Source organism: Sus scrofa, chromosome 18, assembly GCF_000003025.6.
Source record: "Sus scrofa isolate TJ Tabasco breed Duroc chromosome 18, Sscrofa11.1, whole genome shotgun sequence".
NCBI classification, from domain to species: Eukaryota; Metazoa; Chordata; class Mammalia; order Artiodactyla; family Suidae; genus Sus; species Sus scrofa.
Window position 1 is genome coordinate 17807182 of NC_010460.4, and position 12763 is coordinate 17819944.

At 40.7% G+C, this 12763-nt stretch overlaps 1 protein-coding gene and 1 long non-coding RNA gene across 13 annotated transcripts in view; one reads left to right on the forward strand and one right to left on the reverse strand.

Annotated features, from left to right (window-relative positions):
- MKLN1 (muskelin 1) overlaps nucleotides 1–12763 on the reverse strand; it is a 338714-nt gene that overhangs the window by 313376 nt on the left and 12575 nt on the right. For all 3 annotated transcript variants that reach the window (XM_021078931.1, XM_021078932.1, XM_021078930.1), the window contains one exon: nucleotides 5346–5469. In XM_021078931.1, the coding sequence (XP_020934590.1) occupies nucleotides 5346–5362 (17 nt within the window). In that variant the 5' untranslated portion in view covers nucleotides 5363–5469. The remainder of the gene's footprint in view (nucleotides 1–5345; nucleotides 5470–12763) is intronic.
- Nucleotides 1–12763, forward strand: part of LOC106506781 — a 277552-nt gene that overhangs the window by 137165 nt on the left and 127624 nt on the right. The gene's annotated exons all lie outside the window — the stretch shown is intronic.

A 12763-nucleotide genomic window follows, 5' to 3' on the forward strand; every position in this document is an offset into this window, starting at 1 on the left:
CCTTTAGCTTCATTCACTGGAGCCAACTAAGATGAACCATCCCTCGCAAAGAAACTTGCTAAGAGGCATCAAGAAGATAGAGGGCAACATGTTCAAAGCAGCAAAGCAGTGCTAGCTTTCTGCCTTGATTTTATAACAAATTTAAGAAGATTCAGACATCTTTAAGCCTGGGAATAAACAGTGTTTTGATTGGGTGACCAACAAACTGAAGGTCAATCTGAGAAAGCTGATTCTTGACATATTTCCAACAAGGGTCACTTGTTTCTTCCCAATGGACTCAAAGCTAAGAATGAAAAACCTCAGTGTTAGTAAATTATATGTTTGGAATACTGAGAGTTCTAATTAGACATACATCCCAAGTGCCAGTGGAGTCCACTCTATTCATTTACTCAAAACTTCATGTAAAACTGTTTGTTTGGGATGTGGTTTTTTAAAAGCCATTTGCCTTCAGGCTTAAAGAATGAAATATGTGAGAAAGAAATTTTCCAACTTTTGTTGACTCAGCGATGAAAAGGAAAAATAGGTTTATTGCTAATTCAAAAATAATTGATCTAAGAAACTTGAAATTTCATGTTAAATCCAATTATAAATTTCAAACACAATTTTCCAAAGTATATCCTTGTTCTAGCTTACTAATATTACAGAATCATTCTGATGGGCATCAAGTTATTAGCTGACTTTATGAGTATACTAGAAATTACAACTAGGAATGTTTTATTTGTGGAAATATAAATACAGGTTATATAACACCTTGTAAGTGGACTTGAACTAAAGGATCTTAAAAATAAATAGGAACAACAAAAATAAAACATGACTAACTCTCCTGCCACCATCAAAACAAATGTTTCCAAGGAACTGAAGCCCAGAAAACAGAAATCTATAAACACAAAGACCAAGATAAATCAGTTGCATCTACTAGGTCTCCATACATGACAAAACAAAACATTGAAAACCAATCGAAACCAAAAAAACCCCCACTTGCTTTGAAGCAAAGAATATCGAAGAACATTGACCTCTGCTGCTCCTCCACCTACCACAGAAATCTCCACCTGTCGCTGATTTTTAAATCACCGAATCTCCAAAAATTATGGGAGGCAGTTGACTTAAAAATACAGTCGATTCAATTGCTTAGGTCATATCCACATTAACTGAAGTTATAATTACTGAGGTAAGGGTAATCTACTTCATTCATTTTAATAACCAATTCTTTCTCAGATTTGCCATGGAGCCAACTCAACCTAATTATTAAGGTACAATAACATTAGATAGAACTATTTTTCAATCCAAGAATTGTTATTATGGAGAGAAAGCTTGGACAGTTTAAGCAATTATGTGCTTCATTTATCCTTTTCTGTATCTCCATTCTTGCTGATATATTAGGTATTGAATTTAACTTGTTTCATCCTTGATGTTTCACATCTTGTCATCTTAAAAGATTTAAACTAAACTTTAAAAGGCTGCAGGGTGGCGTTCCCTTGGGGCTCAATGTGTTAAGGCTCCAGTGTTGTCACCTCTGTAGCTCTGGTTACAGCTGTGGTATGTGTTCGATTCCTGGTCTGGGAACTTTACCATGCCATGGAAGAAAAAAAAAAAAGGCTGCAGGGTAAGCGTTGGTAGCTAGTTCCTATGTATAACAAATGATAGACACTAGAGCTCAGACTGCTGACTTGAAAAACAAGAGGCCAAATTCTGGCTGCCCTGAAGAATGCTGCATACACACTAGTGCATATTTTAGATTTTACCAATCCTCTCCCAAAACCTTTCCATGGGTGCCTGACCTACACAACCTGTCCTTGTATCCAGGCACACACTATTTCTTTTATTTGGATGTAATATTGCTAAAGAGCTAGGTCACTTGAAAGAATGCTGAACTTGGAGTCAGAACCTAAATGTGACTTCCAGCTCTTCAGGGGACTGGTTAAAGGTAATTTAATGCGGTGGGTAAATGTATGCCTGCTAAAGCTGGAATGGTAGGTGCAAGTTCTTGTTTTTCCACTTGCTAGTTATGTGACTCTAGGCAAATTATTTAAATCTTGACTTCCATTTTCTCATTTGTAAAATGGTAATAATATCAATAATGACCTCATAGAGTTGTTGTGAAGATGCATCATCTTTATAGGGCTTGGAACAGAGCCTCAGGTAACCTAACCACTCAGTAAATGTCAGCAATTATTATTACTAGCTGCATAACATTGGGGAACTCACCTAACGTCTATGATGCTCTACTTCAACTTATGTTCAAAAGGGATCACAACTTCATACGGTCTTTATGAAGATCATATAAACTCATGCAACATGTGACAGTCATTTTGAAAACATAAAGTATTGGACAACTCCTTCAGTCAAGGAGAATTAGTTCCTTTCTGCACTGTATCCCTGTGATACTTAAAACACACACACACACCCACACATGCTAAGTACTTGTCACATTGTATCATAAGAATTTGCTTACCTGTCCATCTCCCCCACTAACAGTGCATCCTCTGATTCACCTCTGCACCTCAGCACATTGGACATACCTGGCACAGGACAGGTACTCAATAAATATTTGTTTAAATGAATATTGTCCAAAGAACTGAGAAGGAATTCTCAAGGCCTTTGCCAGGAATGATGGATTATCACTTTTTGCCAGTGTTCTCAGTAAATCACCCAGAAATGTGCTTGTTTTAACTCAGGCACAATATATTGAGATTCTATCATTTCAAATGCAACATGTGTGGTTGCATTCACTCATTATTTTCCCTTAGTAAATAATTATTGAGCACCTATTGTGTGTCAGGCCCTATGCTGGGCTCCATATAGCATACCTCAAGTGGTAAATGCTCAGGCTAATTTAGTGCCTGCTTACTGCACTGAAAGAATCTATTTACTATAGGATCATTTACAACTGGTGATAATAGCTCCTTGGTCTGATTACTTCATTACAGTGGTAGAATCTCAGGGTGGGATAGGATGGTTTTCTAGAAGCAGGAGTCCTTATAGAATAATAAGTTGAAGCTGAGGATCGCCTACGTTAAAACTCTTTATTCTACTTTGAACAAGGTGTAAGACCTTGAGCAAGTTACTTAACCCCTCAGAGCCTCACTTTTCTCACCTCTAAGATGGAGCTAGTAGATTTGATGTGAGTATTAAAAATAATAACCCATATTAATCACTTATTATGGTCCCTGCCATATAGGAAACACTCAATATGTGTTTGCTATTGTGATTAACCCATTCCCTCACCCCTGTGTTTGAACTTCCATTGCAAATGTATTCAGCACATGAGGCATGAATGCCCAACTTCTGTTCGAATCTGACCAGGGTCAGGGAACTTACAACCTCTTCCTGTTATCCACTTGATGGATGGGCAAACATAACTGTTAATAAATTCTAACAGGTTGTAATATACATGCTTACTTCTTCCACTCCCAAGTCTTCCATTTGTCATTTGGGGTTGCCCAGAAGAAATCTAATCTCTCCTTGCAGGATAGCCCCCACTAACTTTAGGAGTTTATATGCTACATATCACCTTTCTTCTTAAACACCCACATAAAATCTTAGATCTTTTAATCATATCTGACATGATACTGATCACAAGATTGCATATTACCCCTTCTACTCTTCTTGAATAAACTTTTGCTTATCAATGTACTTTTCTTTTTTTTGTTTTTTAGGGCCACAGGTGCGGCATATGGAGGTTCCCAGGCTAGGGGTTAAATCGGAGCTATAGTTGCCAGCCTACACCACAGCCGCAGCAACGCGAGATCTGAGCTGTGTCTATAAACTACACCACAGCTCACTGCAATGCTGGATTCTAAACCCAGAGAGCGGGGCCAAGAATCGAACCCACATCCTCATGGATACTAGTCAGGTTCATTTCCGCTGAGCCATGGCAGGAGCTCCAGTCAATGTCTTTCTTAAAGGCTGAAGATCAGGATTCATAAAATAGAACAGAAGTGGCCTGATCACCTGTAAGTACTAGAGAACTACTTCCTGACTTGAACACTACATTTCTATTAATATAACAAAAGATTGATTTTTTTGGAAGTTACATCACACTGTGTTGACTCATCATCTACTCACAATCAACTGGAGACTCTAAATCTTCCTACGTGAACAATTGTAAGTCATCTCGCCCCCAACCTGTACTTGTATAATTGAATCTGGGGATCTTTGAGTACTTTAGATTTGTCCCTGTTAAACCTTATATTGTTATATATGATGCATTATTACATTTTGTCAGGATTTGGTGGGGGGAGGGGAATCCTCTTATATTATCCAACTTGTTTATTATCCTTTCTAGTTGTACGTCATCTATAAATTCTTTCAGTATGTCGTCAATGTTATCATCTTAGCCATTAATCAAAATATGAAGGGGAAAAAAAAAAAAAAAAAAAAGGGAGTTCCCGTCGTGGCGCAGTGGTTAACGAATCCGACTAGGAACCATAGGTTGCGGGTTCGGTCCCTGCCCTTGCTCAGTGGGTTAACAATCCGGCGTTGCCGTGAGCTGTGGTGTAGGTTGCAGACGCGGCTCGGATCCTGCGTTGCTGTGGCTCTGGCGTAGGCTGGTGGCTGCAGCTCCGATTCAGCCCCTAGCCTGGGAACCTCCATATGCCGCAGGAGCGGCCCAAGAAATAGCAAAAAAAAAAAAAAAAAAAAAAAAATATGAAGGGGGACAGGACTACAAACCAGATTTACATTAGATCCCTACAGCCCTGGGTATGTATCAGCCTCTTAAAAATTTTTAAAAGATATCATTCATTCAATCAACAAATATTGACTATCTACCATGTACCAGTTATTGTTCCAAATGCTGAGAATATAATGGTGAACAAAACAAAATCCTTGCCCTCATAAAGCTTACATTCTAATTAGGAGATAAACAATAAACAAATAAGAAGGTTGACAGGGGGTAAAGTGAGGAGTTGCCCATAAGCAATGTGGCTAAAGTAGAGTTGTTTTCGAAGTCGGATTGCACTGCTCAGGCCCTACATTCTTAGTGTGCATCTGGCCCAAAAGGTGGACCAGAGTGGGCAACAAGTCTTTCTGATTTCTCAAAGCTCACTTTTCTCTATGTGAAGCTGCGTTACGAAAAATCAATAGAACAATGATGAAGAATAGTCATGAAACAAAAAAGAAAACTTGAAAGGACCCAATACCTCAATACCTCAAGCGACTTCACAACATTTCTGCACATGCACTGAATAGTCAAACGTTGTAAAACCAGCCAGACTAGCAGGGAAGCCGTTCATACCTCCTGATTATGACTTCAGGGAGAGAATTTTGAAAGTATTTGCTCTACAAGAATAGTATATGATTGAAAACGAAATAACAAAGGAAAAAATGGAAAAGCTAACACTTACCTTATGCCGATCCCCATGTTCTCAAGTATGGTGTGGATTACGAATCCAGTAGATTATGGAAAGTCAGGAAGGTGGACTGCTTGAGTGACCCATAACACAGCTCAGAAAGTCTGGATACTGAGCTCTGGAAAAGAAGCCCAGAAGGGACAGATTGGAACTCTATCTCTATGACCTACTCTCTGCTCATAACTCTGATGTTGATACATTCTTCTAAATAGTTTTAGACAATCTTTAGCTCCCTTTTGATGTTAGAGGGACTTGATAAATCTCAGTTTGGTAAAATTCTAATTGCATTCTCTGGCTGGAAATTTATTTTATATTCTCACTGTGATATTTTTAACATTTATTTTCACTCCCTGAGCACCTGTTTTGTACCAAATACTTTGTTGGTGCTAGGAATACAAAGGTGAACAGGATAAATACGGCTCTGCTTACAGAAACCTTCCGCCTGGGCTTGCTATGGAGGGCAAGACAGAAACAGGAAAGGCAGCACTGATAAAGTGGCGTGTTATGAGGAGAAAAGTACCAAGAGCTCTAGGAGAGATACCTCACCCAGACTTTGGGAGAATTGGAAGTTAGAGCCTTCATTATGGAGATGCCCATGGTGTGAAGGAGTTAGTCCAGTAAAGAGGTGGGACACGTCTATTTCAGTGGAGGGTACAGTGGATGCCCATATTGGAGGTGACAGAAATTACTGGGTATCTGAGTGTCGAAAATAGTTCAGGATAGCTGAGACAGAGTGGTCAGAGATGAGACCGGAAAGCGAAGCAGAACCAGTTTATACAGAACCTTACAAGACATACTGTAGAGGAGTTACAATCTACTGAAATGTGTGGTTGCTTGAATGCTGGAGTTTTGAAGGTGGAGAAGTCACAACTGGGTAGACAGTGATCTCACTACGACAGCAAAAATGTAAAATTTTCCATTTGGAGGAGGGGCAGGGGAATGACTGCAGCCTTGGTTGTGTTTGGTTTGGGATGCCTGGGGAACACTCACAGGGTACAAGTAGGCAGTTTGATCTTGAAGTCTGAGAATACAGGTTTAGGAAACATCACTACACGACGGGCAACAACAGAATCCACAGGGATGAGAGATACACTGGGAAAATGTCCTGAGAGAGAAAAGGGCCCAGGAGAGAACTCCAGAGGAACGCTCAAGCTTAAAAGATAGGCAGAGAAAGGATCCCCCCCCCCCAAAAAAAGAAAATTCAGCCCAGAAGGACAGGAGGGAAACAGGGAGAGTGAGGTATCACGGATGACAAGGGAAAAGCACATTTCAACAAGCAGGTGATGGTCAGCAAAGGTAAATGTTGTCAAGAGATCAAGTAAGGAAAGACTGAGAAGCACCCATGAAGGGGGCACCAAAGAGACATGTGATCAGCTATGTGAGAGTAGGGTCCGTGGAGGCAGAAGGCAGGTCTTAGCAAGTTGAGGAATAAATGGAACCAGTGAATGTAGACAACTGTTTCAAACAATTTCCCTTAAAAGTGGAAGATATAACCCCTAGATTTTCTTCCCAAAGGTAGGGAAATGGGGCCACCAAGAAGGCACCCCCACCACCTTTACATTAGTTCAGTTGACCACATAGCAACGCTCTCGTTAAGGCATGGCCTGCTGTGGTCTCACAACTGGGGATGGATGTGGCCAAAACTGTCCAGTAAATCCAGTCTGCTTTTCATGCTTTCCTCCTACCTCTTCTTCTGCACCGGCTCCTTCTCTAAAGTCCACACAGGTTTCCTGGCCCCAAGGCGTGAATGGACACCTGACCTCTCTGAGTAGCTCACCAATGAAATAACCTTCATAGGTAAAAGCCTACTCAGATGCAAGTGTCACACTCACCTTTGCCATAGCTCATGTGTCTGGACCAGTCAGAGGGAGGGGGGAGGAGTTTGGTCACCTTGGAACATGCAGCAGGCCCCACAGCTGGCCAGGCAGCTACCCATGCAGGGGTCATTTCTGAGAGCAAAATCCAGAGACCAAAATCAATGGGTCTGGGGAAAAACAGAAGACCACGACTGCAAGCAGTGCTGAAGGTTGGTCCTGAGGAGTGAAGGCGAGCCAAGATACAATGGATGAACACTGTAAGAGGATAGGGTGACAGGGGAGGAGAGGGGAGCAGGAAGTAGAAGTGGCTAAAGCTGTTATGCACACAGAGCCAGGCGCAATTGTGTTGGACAGGTGTGCCTCCCACTACCAGCTCTGTTCTCCTGAATCCTCCCACTGCGCTGTTTCAGTTTTCATGCCGTCATGACATGAAGTGAAGTGTCTGACTCTCACAACAATTCCCCAACTCTTATTTCCCCAAGCCCTCTTACAGTAACCTGTATTCCAAGAAGAAGGCAGGAAAGCTCTGGTCTGGATGGTGCCAACAGGAAGCACAGAGGCAATGGTGGTAACTCACCCGAAAAGCGTGCAGTAACAGCTACCCTGAGCCTAAAAACCAGGAGTTGAATTAGGTCCTAAATCAATAACAAAACTGGCTGCATGGCCTGATTAAATGAAACATTATTTCTCAATTGTAATCATTCCAGGATATCTACAGTTCTCTAAAATGCACACTAGGACAGAACTGAAAGGTTTAGCTGTCTTCAGTTTGTGATTACAGCCCAGAGAGGAGATAAAGAACAGCGGTAAACATCATAGAGAAAGACAATATTTTTGTCTTGTGCACACACTAGCTAAGCTGCACAAAACTGAGTTTTCAGCTGAAGATTTTTTTTTTCTTTTGCTTGACCCGATAATCATTTACTCACTGGATATTGCTTAAGGGGGGCAGAGTTTTCATCTAATTCTCATTTAAAGAGATTGAATAGGAAAAGCTAAATAATAACACCTCATTTGTGCATAGTGCTTGTCTTTCAAAGAAGACATAACCCATTTTATACTATCTATAGTAACAACCCTTTTATACTGTAAATACCAGTAAGGGCTATTATCATTTTACAAATTATGCATGCAAGAAACCGAGGCATGCATGAATGAAATGACTAATTCAATGTGACTTCCATTTTAGAGGTGTAATAGCTAGTCTGATTTTCCCTTCCTTCCTTCTTCCCTCTCTTTCTTTCGTTATTGTTTTACAAGGAAACCATGCTTTAGATCAACATGTTTATTAATGTGTACTTTGCCCTTAAATTTTAAGATGAAAAATACCTTGCTTAAAAGAAATCACAAAGACAAAAATGTTCACTCTGATCCACAGATCAAATTTCTCTCTCCCAAATGTAGATGAAAACCAATCAATTCCTACCACCCAACTCTGATTTAATCAGCACAGTTCTCACTGCCTTGTGCCACACATATTATGAGTGGTTTGTGGGTCTCACTGTCTTCTTCATATGCATTATATGTGCTGCAGTAATCTTGTCATCTCATTTGGATTTGGAAAGTACCATCACATGCACGAATTCTGGGATATGTAAAGTCATTGACATTTTTATATTCATATAAGCTTCCATTTTGGGGGTAACATTTTTCTGATCTTTTCATGTATTCATTCGCTCACTCATTCATTTATTGACACTCTGAAGCATTCATGCATCCATTCAAAAACACCGATTGTGTGCCCTAAATGTGCAAACACTAGTCTAGCTGTAAAATACAGAAACGGGAGAAAGACAAAATCACTGACTTAGATCTGGGCATGCCAGAAAGCAGGGGCTCGGGTATTCTAGGGAGAGGGCTCAGCACAAGCAAAGGCACCTATAAGAGCATTTGGGGGAACTACAGGGAACATGGTGTAACAAGAGGGTCTTGAATATTCTGTGATTGGCTCTATTTCATATATCACTATAGATAACCTTATAAAGGGAAGTATATGACACCAGGGTTGTCTTCAGCTATGTAAGTAAAAACACATTCCACATGGGATCTATACCAAAGCACTTTTTGAAACTCTATTTGAGGAATGTCACATAGGTAACAGCACAAAGCCAAAGCTTGGGTCTTGTGTACCCAAAGTTTGTATTCTCATACTGCATCTCAGTGTGTGTGTGTGTGTGTGTGTGTGTTGGGGGGCAGGTAAGAACAGCCTACCTATTCTTCAAATATAGGTAGGTGATTTCTTAGTCCACCCCCTCTATGATTTCAGTATCAAATTTTTATATAGAAATACTTCCAAATACAGCGTTTTCAAGTATCCTACATTGGATGGGTCAGGTTTTTCCTGCTTACCTCTTCCCAGCCATTCAGATTTGGTGCTGCCCAGACTCCAAAAGTCTGAAAGCCAGCCTTATAGGCTTCTTCTCAGCACCCCTACACACCAGCAAGAGGTGTTTGGAAATATTGTCTCTGAAAATCCTACACTCAAGTCCCTACAGGGACAGTTCTTCCCTGAGGCCTCTAAGAAGTCCTGCATGAAGGCCTTTATGAACCAGGTCAGCAGTAGATAAAATGCAACCACCACTGAGAACTCACATAGAATCTTCCCTAGACTAACCCTACTGCCTTGGTAATCCTACTGTGATTCCCTTGTCACTTAATAAAAACTTTTCACCACCAAATCACATCCTTGTTTCTATTTAGAAACGTTACAGAGACTCTAAGAGTTCAAAATAACTAATCTATTTTGATTCCTAAGTGATTATAGAATCCTGAGACATCATTTCTTCATTCGTCTGCTACTTCACCCATTCCATGAACATCACCGTCCTCATTTCTGACTGTGTCTTGAAGCCAACCCACTCAGCTTTTTGTCCTCTGTTCCTCCACTGAAAACATACCCATGAAGGTTGCAGTGATCCCTATGTTGTCAAATCGAAGTCAGTTGTCCATCCTCATCTTACTGCTCTCTTAGCAGCTTCTTGACACTGATGATCAGTCTGTTTTTGTTGAAATTTTTTTTCCCACTTTGCTTCATCACATCACACTGGTTTTCCATCTACCTCATTGTTACTCCTTCTCAGTCTGTTTTGCTGGGTCCTTTCTGATATCTAAATGCTGGGAGCCCCTGTGGGCTTGGTCTTCTATGACTGCCCACCCAGTCCATTACTTTAAATATCACATCTGTTGTCCTAATGTTTGACTTGGAGCTGAAGACGGTGTCTTTTTCTAGAGGCATTGAGGTTTGGGTTGGGCACTGAAGGAGGAAATGAGATGGCTGAGGAGAGAAGATCACTAGGAGTTCAAGATGGAGAAAGGCACAACAGTGTGAAAAGGCAAACTATGTTCAGAGAAAGAGTGAAATCTGGTGAGGCTGAAAATAACTGGTAAGGGAGGTTATAACCACATTGAGAAGAACCTTGATTTATAGCTAAGGAACTTGGACTTTACATGAAAGACAGTAAGTAACTACGAGAGGTATCAGAGGTTCTTAAATAGGGAAGAGATATGATCATTTTTATGAAAAAAATAAATAAAACTTCAGCAGCAGGATGACGGCTGAACTACAGTAAGGGGAGACTGGAGCCAGGAAAGCCAATTAGAAGGTCACTGTAATAGTCTAAAGAAGGGATTATGGTCTGAATCACCATAGCAGCAGCAGGATGAAAAGTAGTGACAAATCCAAGGGAGATTTAGAAGTAGCATTGAGGACATAGCTATTGATTAGATAGGCATTTGGGAGTAGGGGAGAGAGGCCAAGGTTAAAGTGTAATGACATTAACTAAGTTAAATAGGAGAAGAAGAGCAAGATTTGGGGGTTTGATGATAAGCAGCATATTAAGTTTACAGTGATTGTAAGATATCCAATGGCAAATGAAAGACATGTCTGCAGATCAGGAGAGAAGTCCTGACTGTAATATAGAGGTTCAGAAGGCAGTGGCCACTGGTAGCTAAATCCTCAGAATGGATGGGGTATCCTGAGAAGGGCAAACAGTGAGAAGAATGCCAAGAACAAGACCCTGGGGTTGAGGGCCATGCAGGCAGCTGTCAGAGGAAGAGGAGCCAGGGAGGCGACTGGGAAGGGTCAGAGTCAGCAAGTGAAGGGCGAGGAGACCTTCAAAGAGGAAATGGTCAACAATTTTCCCTGGGCTAGGATGAATGATGAGATTAGGTTTGGTAATTAGATCTGATGAGCACAGTGTCTAGAGTGTTAGAAGTCAAACTGGAATGGATTGAGGGAAGACTCCTCTTAGAAGTTTGGCTGTGAGGCAAGCAGGTAATGGCTGGGAAGAAAATGGAGCTGGGCAAGGTGTAGACTTTTTTTTTTTTATGGGATGGAAGTCTTTACTACAACAGGGAGCCAGCTAGTCTCTGCTTAAACATCTCTTGTGAGCTCTCTACCCAACAAGACAACCATTGCATTTTTGACCAGCAATTGAGCATCCTATTCATTTCAACATATATTTGTTGAGTGCCTGCTATGTCTAAAGCATTGGGCTTGACATTTTAGTGCCTAAAAATATATGCAAGACACAGTCGTGTTTATTGAGGTGGATTTAGAATATACAAAACTCACAAAGAAGAACATCTATTGTAAATCCACTATTGAGATATTACCACTATTAATATGTTTCTGTGTAATGGTTCAGCCTTTTTTTTCTGATCAATACACTTAAAATAAATTACCAATATTTTCTGATGTCATGACATCACTTTCCATAATCGACTTTTTAACCAGATACATGGATTTCATCATAGGAATAGAAGAGAATTTATAGGATACTCCTTTTTGGACACTTAAGTTATCTCCAATGTTCAGTATTATAAAGAAAGCATGCTCTGCTAAATAATCTTCTATATTAAATTTTGTGAATGTTCCTGGTTATTGGCTTAGGATAAAGTCTTAAAAATGATATTACTGTGTTAAGTGGTTTGCATATATTAAGGCTTTTTTTTTTTTTAATCTTTTTGTCCTTTTAGGGCCGCACCAGTGGCATATGGAGGTTCCCAGGCTAGGGGTCTAATCTGAGCTGTAGCCACTGGCCTATGCCAGAGCCACAGCAATGCCAGAGCCACAGCAACTCCAGATCCGAGACGCGTCTGCGACCTACGCCACAGCTCACGGCAACGCCAGATCCTTAACCCACTGAGCAAAGCCAGGGATTGAACCCACAACCTCAGTCAGGTTCATTTCTGCTGCACCATGACGGGAACTCCCTGTTCTAGCGTTTTGAATCAGAGAGGATACTTTGGTTTCAAGAAATAGAAAATAAAATTCAAATTGGCTTAAACAAAATATTAAATTTATTGGCTCCCATAAGAAGAAAAGTTCAAATGTTTCAGGGCCATATTTGGTTAGGCAGCTCACACAAGATGGAAGGACCTGATGGTTCCCTCTTCACTTCATTGCTTTAGTCCCTGGTGTCAGCTCCATTCTCAATAGACTCTCTCCTCCTGGTGCCTAGATGGTGACCAAGAACTGCTAGGTTACATGCCTCTGCATTCACTTCCAGAGGAAAGTGTCTTTGTCTCAGCATTCCCATAAAAGTCTTGATATTATCTTTCTTTGATTGGACTGACTTAGGTCACAAGCCTATA